The sequence below is a fragment of the Myzus persicae genome, unplaced genomic scaffold (genome assembly GCF_001856785.1).
Source record: "Myzus persicae strain clone G006 unplaced genomic scaffold, MPER_G0061.0, whole genome shotgun sequence".
NCBI lineage: Eukaryota > Metazoa > Arthropoda > Insecta > Hemiptera > Aphididae > Myzus > Myzus persicae.
The window spans coordinates 286016-312937 of NW_019102757.1; the positions used below are offsets into that span (position 1 = coordinate 286016).

Consider the following 26922-nt stretch of genomic DNA (forward strand, 5'->3'; position numbering starts at 1 on the left):
ATACTAAGTAACGAACTGGACAATAATATTAAAATAATAATGGTAATAATAATAATGTGATAGGCAGAAATAATCGTTTAATATTGCTGCGGTGACGACGTCGACATCAAAGCTCCACGGACGTCTCCACCGCCGCCGTACATTCAGGTCGGTTCTCCCACTACGCTCGTCGGCCGCCACAGCCTCAGCGAGCGCGCTCCTATAGATCGCTCGATCGCCGCCACCGGCACTTAACCGCGGCAGTTTGTTTGCGTACGCGGTCAACTGTAGTCGACGTCTCTCGGCGAGGATATGCCGTTGCTGGTGGTCACAAACCATTGCAAGTATTGTTTACATGATTATTTCGATCGTCATCGTAGGTATTACGAAGTCCGGTGAATCAACTTTTAGCGGTCATTTCTTATCGAGATTTCATAGGGCCGCCTGTACGTCGAATTCGGACGTTATCGCAGTCGTTCGTCGGAGCACGCGTAATATAATATTTTTATAGTTCGCGCGCGGTTTTTTTTGATTTTTTTCCGACCGTCGGAGAATTTTCATTCCGCAGCCAAACAAACAAGCAAACACGTCCGCGGTCTCCAGGACGTTCCCCACATGCTATATTATAATAGCGGTGTTGTTTTCGAGACCCGTTAAATTGTATTATTCTTATCGTTTTCATTAGCGTTTTACGACATTTCAACGAATTTTAATTAATCGATCCCGAGTACCGCGCCGGTGTTCACGCATATACGCAAAATTATGTTGATATACCCGACGGCGGGCAGCGGGGCGATCAGTAGCCGTATGAACGCGTCGGGCCAAAAGGGCGGTCGGGCCGCGGCCAAGGGTGCTGTGCAGCGAAAAGCGGAGGCCAACAAGACCAAGAGCAGTAGCAAGCAGACGGTGCTGTGGAAGCACGCTGACGTCGAACAGGGAGTGGTCGTTGTCGATGAGAAACAGTTAATGCGGCTGGTTAAGACGGAACCCATCGAGAACTATTACCGACTGGACAGCGAACCATTCGCCAAGTAAGTTTCTAGATTTAATATTTTATTGTCTATAGGTATACAAAGATAATATATTCGGAATGTTCGCTTTCCGCTGCTTATTCTACTGCTTGCCACTTTCCTTTTACTTGTTTATGTAATTTTTCGACGTGAAACATTGATTTTCTACGTATATATGATTAGTTACGAAAAGCGAATTAAATAAAGAAAATAAATGATTAACGACTAAGTTCAAATTCGAAATAACAGTCAGTACACACGAAGACAAAAGTATTACGAGTAATAATATACTTATGATTAAATATAAATAATACATTGCTCAACGTAGTAAAAATGTATTTCGAAACATTAGCTCTAATCATAATGAAGCTTAGATAATAATTATATTATATTATATATTACTGTTTAATATTTATATAATAACTAGTTGTATAAGATGACTTTGCTCCGGAAAAAATGAGTGCATAAAATACATCGCTATATCAGTGTATCTCGGTTTTAGTGTACATCGGTTCACAAGCAAATCAGCGTCGGTATACCTCCCTATTGGCTAGGTAAATATTAATAAATACCACCTGTGGTGAGATCGCTCCCCTCCCTGGCTTTGTGATAACTTCGTCTCTGACTACTATCACCCAAAAATTAGTTTCAATTTTCTTCGTGGTTGTAATCGGTTTTGCGCATCTGTGTCATCTATTACAATTATGGAATCAGGACAATATTATATCTGTTCACATAGGGGTGTTACTGTGTTCAGATCGTTCTTTATCTAATTTTCTGTTTATCTTCTTCAATAAATAAGTAAATTATATGCTGATAATAATACTGTCAAAATATTTTTTAACCACATTCAACTTTCGGGAGGTGGTAACATAATCCCTTGTAAATCCATTAATGTTCGCCATTTGTCTTATAAAACTATCGTATAATAAGTCTAAAATTACAAGCTCTCCATCAAGACTAATATTGTAATGTTGGTATAATATGATGTATGATATAACTTGTGAATTAAATGTAGAAAATTACTTAAATTTTTTAAGCACTATAATATATCGTTGATATTTATTTTGTATGTGTTCCTAATTGAACGTGTTACACGATATTAAGTTATAATCGCTAGAATATACTATAAGAAATTATTAAAATTACTTTGATTATTTAACATTGATAAAACTATACCTGGACGTATAAAGAAATTTAACAATGAACATGTATAAAAACTAAGCGTAACTTAAGATTAGAATTACATTAAATATAACTTATAAGTTTTTATCCATAAATAATTCCAATACTCTACAGTTTACATTTTGAATTATTTATAAAATTAGTTAAAAAAGAAGCAAAACGATAACTAGTACCTTTATAAAGATATACTATCGTCATGTAAATCCTGTATGGCTCCTTCATGAATACTTAACACCATTGTAAAACAATACTTTTCTAATTATATGGTTTAATTGTATAAATTATAAGTAACTTGAATACGACATACGTCATTTGTGTAAAAATGATCTATTAAGTAGCAATACCGTTAATCGTTATGATTACTTGATGAGCTCTTGAAATAACATAAAAGAAAAAGTAATAATACAATTTACAAATAAATTTTTATAAGACATAATTTAAATATAATAACAACATTTCATACCTATGACTGAATACTTTCAGTTTTCCTTGGATATTTAACCTACTATATATTATGTTATTAAATCAATTTCATAATTGAATAGGTTATTCACTAATTATACATTAAATTATGGTAATTATAGCGTATTAACAAGACGTTAATTGTAGTATAATTTGATGTTTTGAAATTTTATTGTGGTTTTGTATTTATAATACTAGTATATAATTTGAAAAATATATATATTTACTAGGTATAGGTACTTACCTCATACCTATACCGATTATTAATGTCTTGTTAAGACACAATATAATGTTAATTAGTATTATTATTAGGTACTTTAAACATTCCACTTTGATTTTTACTCTTGTTCAAAATTTGCATGAACATATTATGTGGATTATAATTATTTTAATTCCTGAAACGGGATAAGGAAGTCAACATTTTAACAATGGTTGTCCTTACGGTCTGGTCGCCGGCAACCGTGTAAATTTCAAAATTACATGTTCGTTATTTTCAGTGTATACTCGGAGTACACTAACTTAAAAAAAAAACGTGTCTTGTACTTATATTATATTATACTATAAGAGTACAATGTTTTATCATTTTTTTCTCTTATCGTTTTTATCGACATTTTATTATTATATACTTCGTCAGGCTAATTGATTATTATATGGGATTCGAACAATGTTTTTTTATCATTTTTTTTCTTGCCTTCCGCCCGTGTCGGACACACGACTGACATGCCGAGGACGAAACTGTCAATACATTATTACGAACACGTAGCAGGCCGACATATAGTTACGTATGCACGGCTCGATCTCTGCGCGGCAGATCCATCCGATTCTACGACCTCTTTGGTAATTAACGAAAAACAACTATACCGGATTTTATACAAGGATATATTATTATCATCGTGCTCACACACACACTCGTGCACAAATACACTCACATTCGCTCACATTTACTGATACTATACAAAAATATATATATACAGTGGCTGCAACCGTGACCATCATTACTGTCTCGTGCCATGACACCAGGGATCCACCCCGATAACTACCGATGGCAGTTTAACGATCCATTATACGTTGTACGTTTTATACGTTTATGTACCAGGTATATGCGAGAACCCAAATTTGGTTATAACTTGGTTATAATCCCTTATACGTGCAGGGGCCATTGCATTTGTAGACAAATCGACGTATAATATCTACTCTCTGTAATGTCTAGACTACGCCGCCGCAGGTATATCAATCTCTGCACGAAACACCGGTCTGACTATATTTTGTGGACATTAATTGAGTACAACTATAAAAATATTGTGTTGCGGGGTCGTCATAAACATCATATTTTATAAGGCAACGCGAGTCCGATGATTGCTATGTATATTTATAAGTAGAGAGAGCGTGACACACATTAACCCGGGGGTGCGTTATGGACCATGGTGAAATAGGAAGTATATATTATTCACACAACAAAAATCGTAATAATGATTGTATTATAATAAAAATACCCCATAGCAATGCCGTCGAGTTTGCTTGTATATTATAATATAAAATAGTAATATCATTATCATCGTAATCATAAAAATAATCATGATGTGACGACAATTAGTTCCTGGAAAACGCTATTAAGGTTCGTCCTTGCAATGAAAACCCGATTCACCTCGTGGCGTTAGCGAGGCGGTTGCAAAAACAAAATGGGGGCATCGACTATAGCATAATAATGAATGCTCGCGTGAATATGAACACGTTAATATACATAATAATAGTAATAAAGTACACGATATTATATTCAGTAAGTCATATCAATTCGTAGACTACCGTCACATAATACCCTCCAGCACGTGTGCGGAAGCTTTATATGCATATAATATATGTATTAAGCAGTGTGGCCGCAGCGATAATAAGACATATGGGCCTGAAAGTTCAAAAGTAGTGATGAAGAGTTGGAGGAAGAGGGGCGTGTACGTATAAATATTGTCATGGCGGCCGTTTGTCCATATTAGCCTTCAATGGCACATACTTCAACATCATTATATTATTATTTATTATATTATTAGGTAATAACTAATAGGCACGTATCTGGAATTAGAACTTTTTAAATTTTTTTAAATTCGGTTCGGTTTTTAGAAGTAAAATAATTAATTCTGCTCTGCCTCATAAAAAAAACCAAAAATATCGGAATATACATTATAATATAAAGTTAAAATATCAACTGTTTTGATTGATACCCATTATTTCAAACAGTGATACTATAATTTTTCATGGCACGAAATATATTGGAAAACGCGTATAGTATTATTTACTATCAAAATATAGGCACCGTAAATATCATTCTCTAAAATAACTAAATCAATATTCCGGCGAGCTTCTGATTTCAGAAACTATTCTTTTCGATATCGTTCCAGTCCCTGTAATGCATATATCATATTATCATGTGCGAGCATTTGAGACAAAAATGAAAATAACATATGATACCTAAATCTTCAAAAATCATCGGAATAGCTCATATTAATATTCGAATAGATAAAACTATTACGTGGACTATGAACTACTCCTTTTTCGTATCTTGGGAAAACAGATTTCGCATAAAACAGATTCACTTGAAGTTAATAGATTAGATATGACATCTAGATTATACTTTTGAATATCATTGTCAAAAATGATTAATTTACCGCCCGGACTGTAATAAGAGACATGTACGCAGAGTGGATTAACTCCGGCCCCGCCGAATGCGTAAAAATGATCAACGTTTCGAGTTGTATATTCGATAGGTTTTGGACCATTTGTGTCGGTGCAAGTGTTAATATATATTTTGTCTTTTAATAATTAGTAACTTACACACCTTCAGCCAAGACGAACAAATCAATTCGGTCAGCCGCGCTGTTATATACCTTTATTATGTGTGCGCGTTTGCACATGCATATATATTATACTTGCTAAAGGTGCATAATATATTATTTTATATATATAACTACCCATTCAACGCAAGACGCGTGGAAGTACAATAAAATATACGGCGAGACGTACTTATAATGTATATTATACATATAATATTTGTATGCGTCCTACACGTGGCTATACGACCGAAGTATATAAATGTGGTGCCTATATGCTCGGTGTATATAAAAAAAAAATTGCGTGTATCACTCCGGCTGCTGCAGCGAACGGGTTTCGGCCGTACCTGCTTCCACGTCATGTATTATATATAAATTATTAAATATAACGTACAGGTATATTGTGTGTGTTTTAGTTTCGGGGTCCGATAAACTCTCGCCGTGTACAAGTACCTACGCGATATAAATATTATATTGAAATATACATTGTACGGTTAATCGTTCCAGACCGTCATAGTTCCTTGATATTTGAATTTGAGTTTTATTGAACTTCTGACCAAAAATAATGAATATTTACAACAATAAAATCATATAGTTCAAAAGAAGCTAGTCACTCCCTCAGCTGAAATCTAGGTGATAACTTATATTATATAATATAACGAGTGACGCTAGCCATGGTTCATAAAAATATTAGATAGGCACCTACAGGTTAGGTTAGGTAATATACTTTGTGCTATAATAGCAGTACTATTCAAATAATATAAATCTGCAGCTTAAATACAGCATAGGGGGTATTTTTATATTTTAACATTATTTTATGAATATAATTCAATCGCCACGGAACTTACTCGGAATGCTCGCTCACTGCACGCATGGATGACGTTGATATGAACACCGATTAACGTGCGAATGGGTATTTTTCGCGCGCACAACGAGGACTGTATAAAAAATGTATATATATATTAGATATAATAAAATATATCATTGTGATCGTCAACGCTATCGTCTACGATGACTAATGATCGCCGGCTCACGACAGTACGACACTATACATCATTATCTACAGCTGCTCTTAATGTGCTTGCAGTATAGTAGATATAACTATGATATATTATATATATAGATACAGAGTAAGCCACAATGTTTGATAATTTTTTTATTCGCCAGTAGAACCACCCCGGTGGCGATTCATTACGCCGAATATATACATATAACTACAATTAAGATAACGACATCTTGTTGTCTCCGTCTTGCAATCGTACAACTTTAGAAAATGAACGTTTGACTGAACCGATTTTATGCTACCTTTAATAGTACACTAAATTTAGTTATTATGAAACTTAAAGGTAAGAATATTATCTGTGTTCTCTGGTCGGTTTTTTTTTACGTTGAAGCTGGTTATTAGAAATTTGTATACATTTTAATATTTGAAATACTTGTAACTCGCATCAAAATTTGAATTAAAAAAATTCAATATTCACACAGAGATAATATCCATACTTTAAATTCAAAAAAAATTTAATTCAAATAAAATAAAACCGATTCTGCTGAATTCAAATTTGCTACGCTATACGTTTGTAAGACGGAGACGACTTACGCACATGCTAAAGAGACGTCGTCGATAATATAATCATTCACTTTCGGCAAACTCAACACCATATAAAATAAATGTATAAAATATTCATTGAAATGTATGTATAAGTATATTTATAAAGTTATAACTTATAAGACTAAGTACGTGCAAATCGTGAAATTTATCAGCCCTGTTATCTACATACATACATGTACATATGATTATGTATGCGTGATGTGTACTATAATACACCTCCACGTAGCATAGGCCGTACAAGCGTGTGTATAATAATATTGTATACTTGTCTGCACGCGTGCGCGTCTTCGTGTAAATTGAGCACACGTCGAGTAACATGTCGGCTTTTTACATAATATTAAGTATACGAGTTTGTGTACCTATTGATAAAAATACATAATAAATTATCTTTCAGACGTTGGTTTTCGGGACGTTTTACAAAGGTCTTATTTTTCTGGAAATTGATTTTGATTGCCTCCCGCTCTACGGTGATTCCTGAAAATCAAATCCACCTTTTTTTTGAAGATTTCACATCTATACTTTTGTTGTGACTTTTCCTTTCTATGTTAAAATGGATTACGATGTCACTGTGATCTTGGTTATAATTCATACTCTTTCCTCGGGTGGTTTTTTTTTAAATTTATTGGTATTTTTGATTTTTATTTGCTACTATTTGGTTACAACCTTATACAGGGTGTCGTAGACGTTCAACCCTTGTATGAAGGCAAATCATATTGTTGTTAATGCGCTATAAAAATAAGTTAGGTTATATTACGCACAAATACTGGGGCGTGACGGACAATCTGGGGAGAATAAAAAAATATTTAAAGATTCGAGGTGGTGGGCGATTGTTTAACACCGCGCTACATCTGAACGGCACCAAATATGTACAATTTCAATTACGATTTTCTGTAACGTGCGCCGCACCGTAGTCTTTGCACACGCACGGCGATTCGGAATGCCACCTGTACGCACACGTGTATACTATAGTAATATTATAATAATGTATAAGTTATAATAATATTATAATTTCGACTAGCTGACGAACATATAACGGGTACGAGGATAATTATTACGTTCTGTTGACGTCCTGGGAAATTCGCGATCCGAGTATGTATAATAATATAACACCTACGCACCTAAACGTATATTATGCATGCACGTCGTATACCTACTATGTACGCTTGTTGTAGTAATGTTATTCCGGACGTGATATGATTTCGACCGGAAACTCACAAAAATTCCAAAACATATCGTAAGACAACACATGCGCGCATAATACATCAGGTAGGCAGGTATATAATAATATAATCATAAATCCTGTACTCTGGGGACTTGGCGCAGCGGACACATCGAACACTGTACAATATTTATATAAATAAATAATATGTATATTATATCTTATACGCAGTGTACAATTGTCAATTGTATATATTATACATTTTATAGCTGTGTGCATGGATGATGATGTACGCGGCGCTTGCAGTTTCTCACGCCCATCTCTTTGTTTCGCGACGGTTTCGCACGAAAAAATTCTGCCCGGCCAGGACACTCCTGCGTGCGGCGACACATATCATAATATTATATTATTATTATGTGTGTCATAATATTAAATGTGTAATTTCCTCCCACCCGTACGCTGCCGTACGAATAATAAGGCTTGTACCGCGATGCGATAATTATAATATAATGAACGCTGTAACTGACTATATATATATATATTTAACCATATTTTTGCATTGTGTATGTACGTCATATTTTAAAAAAAAAACTGTTAGTGGTCTATTTTGTGATTTTTTACGTGGCTCAGCTGTTATAATATATACCTATTATTACGATTTTTAATAGTTTTGTTTTTATTCCTACGTCGTCGCTCCCACATCCGAATCGGTCAAATCGACGTAAATTACTATTCTCAGGTACAATTACTCGGTATTTATAATGCATAATAATAATAATAATATGTACCACACAATTACGACGTGTTTAGTATGGTTATACAACGCTAGCGCAAATTATATTATATATAGGTACAGCATCACTCGATCGTCGCCACCTCCGACTACCGAAGGATGTATATTATACTCTTATTATTATATCGTCATTACGATATAAACACTCAATAAACTGTGGACTGGACTTATCTATACACATTATCATAATAATGATAATAATATTATAGTATACGCGAATGCCCACTGCATTAACACGGTCGGTGTGTGCCCACGCGATTCATATTATGCTACATTATATTATTATATCAATAATATTATACAGCGATTATTTTCATATTTCATCCACGTTACTGTTATTATTATTATTTACTAGTTGGCTGTCAAAAAAAAATAACACCGTCCACTACCAATTTCAAGTGACGTTTAGATGGTTTATTTTACAACTCAATCGAAACGATTATTATAATAATATTGTTGCTGGGTCGCAGCTGTCGTACTTGTACCAATATATTATAATAATTTTGTCTACTCGCTTGCGTTTTATTTTCAATATACTTGTAATGCATATTTTATCACCGATTCATGGCGGATATTATTATATAATAACATATTGTTATTTTAATTTAATTTCAGCCGATGCAAAATATATTTGTCATTATATGGCTTATGAATACATAAGAAAAAAAATATAAATATAACATTATACCGCCCATTTAATAACTAAAAAAGAATATTTTATAAACGATATATGTACAGTGAATAATAATAAGTAGAAATATTTAAATTGATCTATGAATTTACATTTTGTTCATCGCAGTCTACAGATACTTAAAGTAAAACGCATTTAATAGCCTAAAAACATAATGCCCTAGACAAACAGTAAATATACCTATTAAATACATAACAACTTTTCCTTCTAATTTCACTGACGCATATATACCTACAATAATTGTATTTATTATTGCGCCATTATTATTATTGTGTATAAATATATAATTATAACAATGTTTTTGATTTAATACTATGATAAAACTTACGCGGTCATATTTTTCCAAAACTTTCCTACCTACTAGTATGTAGGGTGTTGGTAATTTCTTAAATGTTTTTCAAATGTCAATTGATTGATTATAACACCAGTGACAAACAAAAACAGTCGGTCAATAAGAAATAGTTTTTGAAATATATACGACACTCATGTAATAATATTTTTGACAATTATGTTAATATTTATTGTTCTGGTTTAGTGTACCTACATAATATAACGACCAATATGGCATTCACTGCCCAATTCATTTGTATAACGTGACGGCTGCAGTTTGCATATCATTGGGTGCGTCAAAGACTCATACGTGGTGATATTTTGAATAATCGTTTATTATAATACAATTAATCTACGAAAAAACACTAGAAATTTATTCCGTGGGAATAAAATAAGAAAAAAAAATCGGCAACGTTTTGTTTTTTAATGGATATGCGAACAGAATAATGTCTAACGCAGACGAATGTTTTAGGTATAATATATGATTTTATATTATACACATACGACGATGTCGCATTGTATTCGGGAAATAAAAAATTATACGATCCTCAGAGGCTCCGATTGATGATGAGATATCGTTGCCGTCGGTCTTTTAAATCGTTTTGCATAATGATATCATATTAAATTTTCCTCGTTAGCCGATCGAGAGATTATAAAAAGCACAACAAAAAACAGCCCCCGACGCGGTGACTATGGTCCACGGCCAACCAGTCCTATATGGCTATATACATAGCTTTACTAATATGATAATATTAATAGTATATCGATTACGGCATCAGAGTCATGAGCGAAAAAAGGCGGAGTTTTTCACTGGACCTAATAATTATCATATCGCCACCACACGGTCAAATATAATATATCAACGTGTGCGGCGGTGGCTGTGGCCAGTAACACGATATACCCATAAATAGTGCGATGACATTTCTTTCGAAAACGGATCCACCGGCGGATCAAAAAGGTCGTCACATATTATACGTAATTATATATATATATATATCGCAACAAGTTAAGTACTTACACGGTCGCGGGTCGTACGGTGACGGAGTGTTGAAAAAATAATAACACACCAGTCGCCGCCTGTGTATATTATAATAGTTGTGGTAATGGATATGACTCCGAGGAATTCGGTAGCTATAATATATAGTGTTTCTTTTATCATCCGTCGTATTATGATTATTATTATTGTCAGGCACCACTGCATTAACTATATAATAATAATTAATATTATTATATGCTTCGCGCCTTCGGGAACGTGAACACGTCTACCTATTTAATAAATATAGGGACGTACGTTATTATACTTGACGTCTGCCGGAGGTGGTTTTTTTTTTCATGTTTTTCTTCCGATTTGTCAAAATACCATGAACGCCAACACACACACACACACACACACACACACACACACACACACACACACACACACACACGCACGTAAAGAACTACGTCGGAAAGACACGTGCAGCGGTTGCACGCGGTGACCTATTTATGCGCGTGGGGTCCGTCGGTTGGTCGGTCGGTCGGTTGGTCGGTTGGTCGCTGCCGTGGTGACACCAAAAAAAAAATATACAACCTCGCCAAGTTTGCAAAGACGAAGACGGTGAGTCGCCGTCTTTACGTTGTTGACGACTTCGGGTGTGTCACGGACTAGGTGTGGGTGCAAAGCCCCTCGGTGGTATTCGACAGGCATATCGCGTATGCGTATGTGTGTATGTGTGTGCGTGCGTGTGTGTGTGTGTGTGTGTGTAGATACGGCCACAGCAGTTAGGCCTCTCTTATTTTTTTTAACCTCCGATACAAATAGCAAATATTTTGTAAATTTCATCATCGAAGTATATTATATAATAGGATATTCTGTGAAAGCACCCAGTCTACTAAAAAATACAAAAAACAATAATTATTGTTTAACCGATTCTTTGTCAAACTAATTTGGATGGAAAAAACGATTTTGGTAGACGGTTTTACAATTCCTGATTCATAAGGATTCTAGACTAATCCACTTAGGATTTAGGAATCCAAAATATATTATCTATGTAATAGCTTAATAATTTGAAGAAAATGTATAGGTAGAACCTAATTTGTATTTTATGGTTAAAAAACAATTATGGTAAATTATTATATCAGTACAGTTATAACATTAATACAATTAAAATTAAAATTAAATTAGGTGAAGCTATAATAATATATTCCCCAATAAAATTGGTTCACGTTATTTCATAAAACCATGAAGTTTTATTTATTATAGATGATGTAGCCCTAACTATTCATGTTTCCCATTTTTTAAATATATTATCTGTACCTGCTGGAACAGTATGACTGTATGAGTACGAGCTAAGTGAAATTATTATTGTACATTGATGCTCATTGTAGCCTGCAGGTGACAATTCCTAATTTTTTTTGTTATTATAACTTATAATCTATACTATGGTATAATATACCTACATTTTTTTTCGATTTCACAATATTATTTCGGGTCTAAGCCAGTGCTTCCAGTATATACTTAATGTAAAAATGTATTGATTATTAATTAACTATATTATTAAATCGATTAATTTTTGGTAGAGTTATTCCAGTATAAACCAAAGAATTTTTCTCTCACCATAACCGATGAATGTACACGGCTATATAATACTAGGAAAAATTATCGTCAAAATCTCAAACTATTAATTTCCGTGTGCTTACAATACAAAAATCAGTAGATGGTTTGATTATGGAATGTAAATTAGAAGTGGAAAGACAAGTGAAAAACAAGTGTTTACTAAAATTTAATCGAAAACAAGAGAAACGAATATTATGGTATTTTGAGTATTTATAATTCTCTGAAACCGAGTGTATTGGAACGACAATATAGCGTTGTGTTTTATTATAGTGTGATGTGAATTAAAAGTTTTTTTTTAGTTTGTTGAAACATTTGTATAAATTACGTATTACAAATATAATGTCTAATCGTGAGATAATTACTGACCATATTTGGCTGTTTATATGCGTTGTCGTTGCACAGATGTTGTGTGAATTTTAGTGGAGCAGTGAGTAAGTTGATTGACAGACAAACAGCTATATATATACATTATATTCATACATTTATATAATAAATTGGCCTAAGCAGTATTTCGTAGGCAATAAATTATCGAGATACGCAATTATAATTATTATTGTACGAGTTTTTTTCTTTAATAATACGAAGTGTGAAACGTCTGCGAACCGCGATTTCTTATTTACAATGTGGACGACATTTTCCTGATTATTGTTTCACCGAGAACGTTTTCATTAAATCATATATTATATTTATATGTATAAGTATTAAGTATACAACGATATAGTTATATATAGATGCCAGGACACTTGTTCACACCCATATAAGCTTTTATTATTATTTTATTATTATACTTTATTATCGTCTATTACATTATAGTCACATAGTCGAGTATAATATTATTTAACAATAGTGTAACGTCCGTTCTCACTTCTCGGCATCTCGCGGATTTTGAAAAAAAATCTTATTCCCTCGCGATGTCCATAACATTTGCAGCGAGCATGTACCATTGCCATACGATATATATTATGTTCTGTTCATGACAATAATGTGTACCTAGTACAGTGTTGAAAAAACGTTGCCTTTTATGAAGTAGGTATATATTATTATAACGTAACGCGTCTCGCTACTGCTGACGTATCAAACCTGTAGAACGCAGGTACTTACATATTATTATAATAATCGCGTGAACCCGTGGGATGAAGTTTTAAAAATTGTAACTTATAAAAACAACCGATTTTGTGTAGGACCTTATAGAATGCAGGTATAAGGCATTTTCGGTCTGACAAATTTGCTCATGTAAAAATGCACGGTAATAAATGCTTATAACTACACTTCTTAGGTGCATAATGATGTCGACTTTATATAGTAAATCGGATTGACATAAAACAGGCCGTTTCCACCGGTAGGAAATACAATATAATTTAATATGACATACGTTATCCACATATAGAATTATGAGAAGCGCGATCTCGAGATCTAAGTGCATTTGTCACGGCCGTCCGCGAGAACCTATCGGATTTCAGTCTATATACATATTATACGATCCGAAAGACCTATTTGGCGGCAGCAGCGGTGGAGATGTCTAAGGCTGTGGAGTGTAGGATTTCAGCGAAACGTATTTAGTTTGTCATCCGGTTGTCGTGCGGCAGTCGTGTCGACTACACACATATAATTTTGCACTGCAATATCGTAATATATTACGTACACTCGCACATTAAAATACGTGGCGCCCGTTAAGTAATGACATACTATACGTACGGCGACCGATCCAAGGCCCAAGGCTCAAACTATATATAATAATAATGAAATATATTATAATCATGTGCGTATGATTTGCACGGATCGACCAACCGCGACGTCCGACGACGCACAGTAATAATAATGATAAATGATAATATTGTTGTATCGTAATTTGTAATGATACCGTTCGCGATTTATCGGTACGAATATCGTAGTATAATACATATTATGCGCAATGTGCTGCGGCAGAAAAAAATATGTGAGCGCGAGCGGAATGAAATATTTAGTTATACGTACATCGCGCTGTCATTAAAATCGTATAAATCTAACGGCGTACATTGGTATGCGCACACGATATTTCTTTATACACGTTTCGCACACGCGCGGCAAATCGATCGCGACGTATAACATAATATACATATTTTATTTTACAATATATTATGCTTTATTCTGATTTGATGCGACGACTTTATGATGATTATTTTCGCGATGTCGAAACGACTTATTTATCCGCACCCGAGTCGGAAACTGTTCCGAGTGTGTCAATAATCCGCATACAGCTATACTGCAGCGGTCATCGCGGAATGACGTTCTTCCGCTGAAGAAGATTTCACACAGCTCGATGAAATGTATCATTATATTATTATTACAATATCGTTATGGCGTGTACGGTTATGTTTCCGACGGTTTCGCAACATCGTCGGCAAGTCGTAGGTATACGCGCATCTACCTATTTCTTATTTTTTTTTTTATCGCTTTGAAACTTGAGAGAAGAATTTTACCGTCATGTAAACGTTTTACAAATAGTAAAAATGTATAAATTGTAGAATTTCGTTCGACATGCCACCATATAAAATTATATATCGTGTATATTGTCTTTCCAAAAAACCTCAATAATCTATGGGCTGAACAAAATTGAAATAAATACCCAGGGCTGAACTTTTTTTTACACAAAAACAAAGTAGAGGGTTTGGCACGACATCAGAAGAGGGGGGATAATTTAATAACATGGCAATTACGAGTGGCAAATTTTGCGTTACAGCTTGGCAAGCAAATATCTTGTTTATATCACCTAGGTTTGCCCTAGCATACAACTACGTTGACATATCACACAAAAAAAAAAAACATTCCTACAAATTCTGGATACCTTTTTCTTTCGTGTGGTTGTTCTTAGCAACCGTAGATAAATATAATTACGTTACCACTTACCATAGCAATCTCGTTTTTTTATCATAGTTGTTTTAAAAGCATATATGGTTTACAAGATTCAATGTTTTTCCGTGTATCAGAGAAAATATCTACAAGTAACACACTATGTTATTTAATCAACTCACCGGGCTTTTTAAGATCCAACTTCCTTTAAAACTTAGTTAACAACGCGTACTATAATTGAACTACCATCAAATGTATATCATAAATAAAAATGATGGATTTATTATCAATAGTATTCAATTATTTATGTTCAAATAGTTGTTTTTAAGTTTATTAATTATTCATATTAGTTAATGAATCGTTCTGATCGTCTGTCTATAATACTGCGTAAGATAAAATGGTCAATGTTGAGTTATAAAATACTTATATTAACCACTATCATGACCACTGCAGTTGCATAACCTTTTACCAATAGTTACATGTATGTAACTCGTAACTGTCATTCTATATAATTTTGAAGTAATTGTAGGATATAATTTTTAACCTAGAATTTTCGTTTTTATTGTGTCTTTAAATTAAAGATACATTATCGTCTATTTCATTCGAATAAGTAAAATAATAATCAGATATTTTATATAGTACCCAATGGATAAGCATCATGTTTTTCTCTATAAAAATATAACATCGATAAAAATAATTGGCTAATGATTTAAAGTTGAAACAAAATCATTGGATCAAGCCTACCTAGCTGTTATTTCAAATTAAGTAAATATTTAGTTGTGTCATTATTTTCTTGACGGAATAAACATATAATGAATAATATGCAATTTAGTAGCATGTAACTTTAAATAGGTGCAGCAAAATCACTGTAACTGTAACATGTAACCATTTACATATCGTCCAAAATATCTACGTAGTATCATGAATGATAGCTACACAAATACACAATATTGACTCGCTGATATAGTTTCTTACTTCGAGCTGTTAAATATAACTATACTATTTTATTTTATTTATAGGTACTATAATTTACTGTACACATAGGAAGATACTTAGAAGGACGTGGGTGTCAAATCTTTTTCGTTAACATTTTTTATCTAAGAATCATTTAAGTTCCTCAAATATTAAAATATGCAAATATGAAACTGATTTTTTATAATAGAATAAGAAATGAAATTTGCAGGTCATTATTTTTAAGCGCATTTGTGACGTTGAAATAACAATTAAATCCCATCACTAAGTACCTGTGACATTTTTTTTAAAAACTTCTTTAAAACGTCGTTTGGTAATAAATACAAGTAAGAGTTTTTCATTGATCCCCCATAGCCCATACAACACTGATGCATAATATTATATCACTGCATGTGCACTTGCATGTGTGCAGTTTATTAAAGAAAAAAACAAAATATTATTCTTGTGTGAAAATTCAACATTTTAAAGAATGTACTGAACCATGTCATGAAATATTTTATGTAGTCCTGAAAATAATTATCAGCGGATATTTCTAGGATGTTGTAGTATATTATACCTAATAATAATTATCATCAGTAAAACCGTCTTTGTCGGCCGCGATTAAAAATAAATAACAACGATCAAACGTTTCTCGAAACGAAATAGGTAGTGCAACGATAATAGGATGTACTACCTATATTGTAACGTAAATTGTTTATACATAAACAACTATCGTGAGTGTATACCGTTAATGGGCCATTAAATTGACAGGGTCGAGAGCTGTGATCATAAATTTTGCTCGAGCATTGGCAGTGCTATACGTTATACCATAAAGTTCTGGAATGGTAGTAGTTCAGTAGGTATAGTGACTTACGACTATGTCGTCTTCAGTAGGTATTATAAGTATGCGATAGTAATATTATGTTAACACGATCGTATACGACGACGACGACGACGACAATGCCGGACGAATAATGTACGATTCATTCGATTTCCTATACGTACTATATAATATTATATTTAAAAAATAAATAAAATGGATAATAATGTGATGGCAATAATTATGACGACTGCTGACGGACACGACGACTATGCTATCGAGCTGCACGTAAATTATATCGCACGCGGTGGGTAGGTACGTGCACATTTTTGCACTCAACGACCTTACGATCGCCAGGGACGAAAATATCTATAAATGTCTATAATACGTATACACAGACATTGAACAGCATTGACATAATTATTATTTGTCAGCAATAAGCGCTGACAATTATATATATATATATATACACATAATAATATATATTACGTGTTTACGAACATAATCAATTAGGCCGCCGAAACACGTGTACCTACGAAATTCTCTGTTTAGTGTTTCGTACGCAGGCATTATTATCTATAATATAGATATATATACGTAAACGCGTAGTATAACATTGTAATGACACTCGACATCGAATGTACTGTGCGAATTTCCACCGATAGACAGTAAATGTGTGTGTTTGTGTTTGTCGTACACTTCATTAGCGTGGTGTTTATATTATTATAACAATATATATATACCCATTGGTGCCGCCGCCGCCGTCGAGAGCGTGACAGTGTATGGGTTGTATTTTATCGTATACGCGTGTACCTACCTATATACACCCGATTGTACATTGTGCTGAAAGTCAAAAAAAAAAAAGAGAGAAAAAAAACATTGCCATTTATAACAATATATTATAATATGCATTAATGCGATTTAATCGATACACCCGCAGTCCCCGGCCTTGCCCATGTGCGCCGCATGCATCACGATTGCCCGCACAAAAATATAGAAAAAGGCAAAACAATACCGATGAAAATCCTCTGGAAAACGTACGCGGTCGTGTTGTTTTATCATATTATGGTTAGTAACCAGGGCAGGTCGGGAAGACATGATGCGTGCAAATCTTATATTATAAAACTGATGGTGGGCAATATGGCTACGACACGAAAGAAAACTGTTCAAAAAGTGATCACTTATTATGCACGTCTTCGCATCATAGGAACGGTTTATTTCTTTAATGATGTTTTTATGATATGCTGTTATAGTTAACCATACTTATAGGACTGTTGTTGTATACAATTCTCTAAAATCAGATTTTCAACCTGCTAAGAATGCAGTAAAATTATTTAAATGTACACTATGGTTTTTTTCAAACTCTTCTTTTTGACTGCAGTAATCAACTATAGTTAGAGAGAAGTTTCGATGTTAGACTTGAAAAAATTCAAAACTATCGAGTTGTTTTAATAATTTTTCAAATTTGTTTTTGATTTAACAAAACATGGTTAGTGGTCTGTGTAGATAATCATAATATACACCTGGTGATCAATATTATAGTACCTATAGGTATTTAAACAATTTCTCTCGATTTTGTTTTAAATATTTTTATTTGAATCAATCAATATGTTAACGTCCAATAAAAACATTTAAGTTACGAATCGAAGAGCTAAAAATATATGAGTTTAAGGTCGTTTTTGTATTTTGGAAAGAAAGGCGAAATATTTTTAAATGGAAATAAATGTATACATAATTGTCATAAACCTCGAGATTTATTCCGCACATTATATGAACTTTGCATGCGCTATACCTATCAGAAAATAACACGATCGAACCTAATTAAATTAAATTCTATGTATAACATCTGCAGGAATATTGCTATTTCATTGTTAATTTATTTGAACACAAACGACTTATTTCATGTTTTGGCCGACGCGATCATGATGATATGAATGCATAATACACATAGTACAAACAAATCAATAATCGCCTTCAATTGTTCATCACTTTCTTGTTCATAAGGTTTCAAGTATATAGCAATATAATATGTCTTAAATCATGAGCAGACAATGCAACGTGTTTCGACTAAATACTGTTTAGTATTGCACATTGTTGTTAAGCAAAAAATAGGCAATATAAGTTATAGTTTAAAAGGGTTTCCAATGACTTCTGGTTCAGATGTGTTCAGTCCAATGGGAAACCTAGCTTGATGTCAGCAAGTTCGTTAGTAGTATACCTTGGATGTACACACAAACTGGTTTTCAACTGTTCCGCCCCAAAGCCAAATTAAATGTATAATCGAAAAAACAAATAAATATTTACTCGTATAAAGCCATAATTAAATTCAAAGAATAATATAGGTACGATGGAAGATCATACTGTTTGGATAAACGAATAAGTTTCGTATATAATATTATGGTTTTACATTAATTATTTGTCTTACGAACACTTTTTCTTGGTACTTAAAAAAATTAAGTTAACCGTGTTGCATAAAAATGTATAGTAATAATGTTTAAATTGTTTATGATGTGTTTATTTTCTTCAATCTTCTTCTAGACTGATTTCTACGACAACGCTAGTTTTGCTTACATTAAGGACATTACACAATAAATGTTATGTATAAAAGTATTTCTATTTTAAGCGCTGCACATGAATGCAGATACAATAAAAAGTAATGCAATTTTGAATCTACATTATTTCCTCCAATATTGAAGAGTATAAAATAATTGTATGGACTGCCTAATTTCGGTAGTAATGTTATTTGACAAAAGATACTCTACAATACATTTCAACTGTAGTTTAATTACTAATAATAGTAAATAGCATAAGTAGCACAAATTGCGCTTTGAATGCTACCTCTTACAAGCATTTGGCGACTTAGGTGCAGTTTCTAACTAAAAAAATTGTCTTTAGTCATTTATTCTTTTTCTTTTTTTTTAAGCTAAAATAAAGAAGATTAGTTCTAAATATTTAAAAAAAATGTTTATTTTATCAAAAAAAATACTATAATGGCATCACTACACAATATAAATGCCATATGTATGAACAATCATATCCAAAAAAAATTTAAATTACCTTTTTTACTATAGATTTTAGGCATTGGCAGATTAAACAAAATTATTACAAGACTACTTATAAAAGAAGCAAACTGTTTTCAATCATGCAGTGGTAGAGATACCTATCAAAAATTCTAACTAACTAACTTAATTCTAATTCTTCTAACCATTAGCAACTGGATATAATATAAATGACTATTGACTATAGATTCATCATTTTAAAATTCCATGTTTTTTTCAATATACTAAATCTTCCTACAAATGATTGAAATTGATAATGAATTTATGAATTTATTCAGTTAATTTCTGCCCCTAAGATAAGTAGGTAGGTATAAGGGCTGTATGAGTTAAAATTAGGAATATTGATTTTAAATGTAGCATAAATAAATTACAACTAATCTTACAACGTAACAATCTTAGCTTTGAACTCAACACTGGATATTTAAGTCAACGCTCCATTAAGGTTTCGACCAACAAAAATAAACGATTAAAACTAGTTGTTAGTGTGTAACATCAGAGTTAACAGTTAATAATTGAACTACTCCATTTATATGTGTATATAATATATGATGCAAAATAAATAATAACAATGAAAACGTATACGACAACGACGACCGCCGCGGAGGATTCGTCAGTTTCTGCCGTATTGGATTACGTTATAAAACAATAATAAACGATCAGAGCGATTTAACACGTGTAAATGTGATTATATAATACAAAATCGATATTAATACCTACTAATAAAAAACATGTGTTGACAATGGCGCGTTTTTCTCGGCGATCGAATACCTCCGTATATTTCCCACAAGACGCATATGATTATGACTATACGATATTGTGTAACTGTGTAAGCGTGTGCAATATTATGCTCGTACGCCGTTCGTTTTATATTATTATTGTTCATAAGTATGACGTGAACGATTTTTGTTATGCACTTGTAAAATTTGTACATTTTTTTTGTCGTTTCTCAAGGAAATCTACACGATAAACGATAATAATATAATATATTTTTATAATTATTCGTTAATATTTTTCCTCTAAGTGCACGCGTGTCATAATATCATTAAGTTTCAATAAAGACATGTAACTCTGTTGATGACTATTTACGTTCTTTGTCGCGTAATAATAATAATATCTATTTATATCGCTGATGAGAACATACTGTAATGATCAGATTTGGTTCTGTCTTACTAACTTTACAAATTGATTATTTTTTCTCGTCTTCACAGCAGCAACCGCTTTATAATAACTACTGATTTCTTATAACTCAGTATAGAAATCACAACGGAAATCGGTTCATCTCATTAGGTAGACGACTAAATAACAGTTTTCCTCAAGTGTTCATCGTTTAAACTTTTATTGTAAAATACAATTGTAAAATTCGTCCGGAGTAAAAAATTTTTTCAATTCATGTAAATACCAAAATCAGCATCCCATATGTGCAATGGAACCGATTTATTGACACACATTATATTCTTTAAATTATTATATTTCTTAAACGTTCTTGTAACTTTAAGCAAAAAGCTTAAAGATTCTAGGTAGGTACATCTGAAATAATGTTATAGGTTAATATTAGTATATTTATTATTATCACATTATTATTTAACATGTTTTAATCACTTTATTATACGTCAATAAGTTGTAACATCAACTTTGTATATTTTATTTAGCTCTTCCGTCCAACGATATGTCTATTATCTATATATGTACCTACTATCGTGTTGAGTCGTCGTAATTTCATCGTTAATATAAAGCCGACAAGAAAACATTTTCATTCCCTCTTTCGTCATTTTGTCACCCTAGGCGAAACCTGTCTGTTGTAAGTTATATATAAGACAAGTATGTAAATCAACGTGTTCCAAGTACTACGCATTGGAATTGTAAATATATTGTAAAAACGGCGTTCATGAAGTAGACGACATCGGGTCGAAGTTCTTTCACTCCATTCAGTATTCGCGACACAGCATTCGGAAAATAATATTCTGCAGTGGATCTGCGTTTATATTATAAAATATTGTCGTATACATGCAAAACTATATTATGTTGGTGGTTAATTTACGACATGTATACGAAAATCATCGAGCCCTCTTGATTTTTGTACATATTTCGAAATAGCGTTTTTCATCTTCACTCAATTTTTCTCAATACAATATACCTATTGGTATCATGACCCCCCGCAATATGCGTAGCACGACGATATACCTACTGCTTGCCGCTTTGCCGGCACAATTATTATAAAACACGAAACCGGTAAGGCATCATAAAGGACTTTGCGGCGGACCGGTCTGCGCAAGTAAGTACTTATCTATACCTACAACTGCAGCAGTGCAGTGGCGGCATCAGCAACAGGTCGTAGCCGCTATCATCATAATCTTTGCCGGTCACTATTGTTATTGTGTCTCGTAGCGCATTGTTATGCTCGCTAAGCTAAATAGGTATATATGATCAGTTAGGCATGTGCGGGAAGATGGTGCCGACTTGGAGAGGGTTGAGGGGGATATGATGCGCGCAAAAATCGGATTCCAAGCTGTGTGTATTGCGAGCACGTCCTCCTCTTCGCGCGTGTATATACAATATAATAAATATATATATATATACGAATGTGCAGTAATGGCTATTTCATATATATTCAATATTTATATATACACATTGTAAGTGGCGCGTGACCAGACACCCCTCCGTCCACACGTATGGAGCGAGAGATGTTTTATGCGCGTGCGAATCGCGCCAACCCGCCGGCCGTCCTCGGAACCCGCGCGTCGGCCAATCGAACACCGGTTGTGCCAGCCACAGTCTGCCGATCGCTCGTTAACAATCATACAATATACCTAAGATGAAATCTTATTAATAACAGCTACTATATGGTTACTACCGTAAAAAAAAAAATAGTTTATTACTTTTTTAAAACGATTTTTGAATTATAATTATTATAACTTAATACTGAATTTTTTGTTATGAAATGTAATCTTAGTTTGTTCTGCAGACTATTTTTACCGGACTAACGATTATTCCATACGTTGTATAATATAATATATTATAATGAATTCTTTAATTTGGTAAAACTGTATAAAGTTTATAATTAATCATAAAAAATAAATTTAGTACTAACAAAAAAAAAAAACAATTCACATTCACTAAGTTATAGTTATACATGAATAAAGTTTATACTTCAAATTATTATACAAAATATTATGTATACTTTTACTTAATTGACCCTGCAGTGGACGGTGTTATTCACTCAAACTGCAGTTACTCTAAACAAGAGTATAGTACTTTAAGTCTAAACTTTAGTGTCTAAACTATCAAATTGTCTACTTGAACAACACTACAACTGTCCACCTATACTATATAATATTATGTTTAAAAAAACAAATTATTTATACGTATTAATCGTTAATATTATGAAATTATAATCCATGTTAAGCATTTTATTATATTAATATATCATATAGGTACGAACTCCATAAAAGCCCTTGAACTCTGTCCTCTAAATTGTGCCCTAGCCCCCGGGGGAAGTGCTTCTTCCTCACCAATACGAACTTTATCGACGTTAGAGACGTCCATATATAATAATATAACAATATCATATTATATTAATATTGCAGTGTATATGTTATGATACAGTAAAAATGTACAATAATAATATGATCTATAGGGGTGACATCATATTATATCATATAATATATCATGCTTGGAAATCTTTCACTTCGCCTCGCCATATCGGGGTTTATCGTTGTAATAATGTATGGAAACTCGGCCTTAGGTTGGCGCCCGGCGCTCAAGACCGAAACGGTTCGATTACAATATATTATAATATTATCACGTTACGCATTTTTGCTCTCACAGTATGATAATACCTAATTATACGCATGGCCCGCGCGGCAAAACGTGGAGAGAATAACAAGGACGCTATAGGAAAACAAATTGTGCGAATACGTAGTTATTATATACAATTTTATCGTGTGTTGGATCGATTTAACATCCGATAAAACGAAACCATTAGCCGATTACAAATAGCCAATGCGAGTCCATAAATAATGCATCCACGCTACACTATAGTTTTTACTACTCGGTATTCATTACCGCCGCAGTATGAGGAAACTCACTAATATCAAGTGCACGCGTGCATCTCAAGAATGTCACGTGACATTTTATCGCACCGCTGTCGGTCATGACTTTAAGTTTAATTACTGCCGCGATGAACCGCGTTTATTCCTTCGGCAAAACAAGAAATTGCGATGGTACTATTATGACTTTTTTTTTCTACGACAAAACAATATTATTTCTATGCGGCGACTGATGAGTGAACAATATTTAAAATAAAGATCAAAAACTAATTTCGCAATTTAGAAAATAGTTTATCTCTCATTTTTTTTTTAACAATTTTTGTGGACGCACGGAACTAAATCCACGTCATTATAAATTGGTAAATTTTTCAACCGTTCATTTCAATGGTACAATAAACCAAAATAACGTAGACTCGTACAGTCATATTATTCTGTAAAAAACTATAGGTACATTAAATAAGCAATATTTACATTTTTAAGAACATTCAGTATTCATTGAGATAATTAATAATAATAATAATAGGACAAAGCGATTTACGAGAATCCGTTTTTGCTGAAAACAAATGCGTGCGCATGTATGATGATAAATAATTGTTGCAGTCGACTTGTAGCGTGTAAAAAATGGAGTGCATTCGTTGCAGCAGTGCACTTTATATATAAACGTGACGACCATGATGGATCGGATTGCATATTGCATATTATTATAATCTCATCAGGATCGGAAAAAAAAATGTCGCTCCCTTAAACTGTTGTCTGTTACAGTATAATATACGTTATTCGAAGACGTTCGGGATTTGTTCTCCCGCTGCGCCTTGTCCTCGGCATGCATATTTCCGCTTGTACGAAATGAATAATCGACGCTACGGTGACAGTCGTATATTATAATAATATGCAATTATCTGTAGTAAGCATAAATCCGTTGTACAAACATCGATATAATTTGTTAAATTATGTTAAAGACTTGTGCGGGCTGTTTAAACTTTAACTTGTAACTCACCACCGCACCGAGCTGAACTTTTTCATTAAAACATGCCATCAATTCATAATACGATTAAAAAAAGAAACGAATGATGGATTTAACTAAGTTCCAAGCACTATTGATTACATTTATGTTAAATAATTTTTTTTTAATTTTATGGTTTTTATAATTACTCTATTAATCATGACAGTTTTATTCTAGAAAACCGTTCTGAACAACCAATTGTGTAACACTGTGTGGCGCATTTGTTCATATTAATGTATTATTTAGTATACAAATAATAAAAGTTAATTTTTATATTACGTTACACTAACCAACCTTTTACTTGCTGAAAATTCTTAAATTTGAAGAATATAATATTGATATCGGCATTATTTTTATGATAATGAAAGACCCGAGTTTTGAAAAATATGAAAAATATGTAAGAATTGATAAATGTACTGTTTTTGAAAAACTGAGTACTTATTTGTATTGATAAATTTACTGTTTTTGAAAAACTGAGTTTACTCTACAGGGCAGAGCTTTTTTTATAACCTGCAGGAGAGGATTAGGTTGGAACTGAAAGTTTGCTGAATCTAAAATGTCGGTTAATTGAAAATCTTACTAGTGCAGACATCATTCATGACATTTAGGTAATATATGTATTATGTACAGTGGAAATCAGTTACAACAAAGAAATTTGAATGTTTTTCATTAGATACACTGTAACTACACTATAGAGTTACATTGTATTAGGTATAATATTGCGTAAAAATATAATATGATGTGCTATGGACATTGTACATTTTGCATTAAAATACATTGCGTGTTCGAAACAGACGGATCTGAGAGTCGGATTAGTATTTATGAACAGTTTCACTTTTTATTTAATATATTCGCAGATTAGCACAATCACATTACTGCAGAGGCGATGCTTTAGGTACAGTGAATACCAACAAACAAAATATGACGAATATTATAATAGCTCGCGACACGTCGGAGCGCCGTCCGGTGTCGTGCGAGATTCACAGGTGAAAAATCGCATATTTTTTTCACATACCGTTACCGTGGATCGTGGTATAGTTAACGAGTACCTCGATATTATATCGAGGTATGGGATGCGAGAAGGAAAAGCCGGCGGTAGACTTCAAAAGAAGAGAAAAACGGACAGTGCGCGAGAGAGTCCTCATCGGCGTGCTGCATGGTGAATACGCCTGGTCATTATAATGGGACGGCGATTTTGCGATTTCTCTCATCGGGTCGTCCCCGTCGCGCCGAACTTAATACCGACAAATATGGGTCGCCGCCGACAAACGCATCATTATATATGATGTCCACCGTGGCTGATTAATAAATATACAATATTATTTTATGTTATAAAAAAGGAGCTGTGAACGGCCGACCGGTTCGTCAGCACACCAAAACTGTTTTCATATATTATATAGGTATAATACCACGCAGGCACGCAGCCTAGCCAACTATAGCGCTACAATATAATCATGTATATATACTGCAGTGTATAGGGAAGTTGTAATAGACTGGGCTATACCAGAAAGATGGTATAAGAGTCGTGGTAACCAAGCGATTAGGTACTATAGATACACGTGACTGAAATGCCGCACACGC

General features: G+C 33.3%; 1 protein-coding gene across 1 annotated transcript in view; it reads left to right on the forward strand.

The window, feature by feature from the left end:
• The first annotated feature begins 233 nt into the window (after positions 1 to 233).
• LOC111033085 (death-associated protein kinase related-like) overlaps positions 234 to 26922 on the forward strand; it is a 36528-nt gene continuing 9839 nt past the window's right edge. Inside the window, exon 1 of the mRNA XM_022313677.1 lies at positions 234 to 1010. Coding sequence (XP_022169369.1) covers positions 742 to 1010 — 269 coding nt within the window. The 5' untranslated portion in view covers positions 234 to 741. The remainder of the gene's footprint in view (positions 1011 to 26922) is intronic.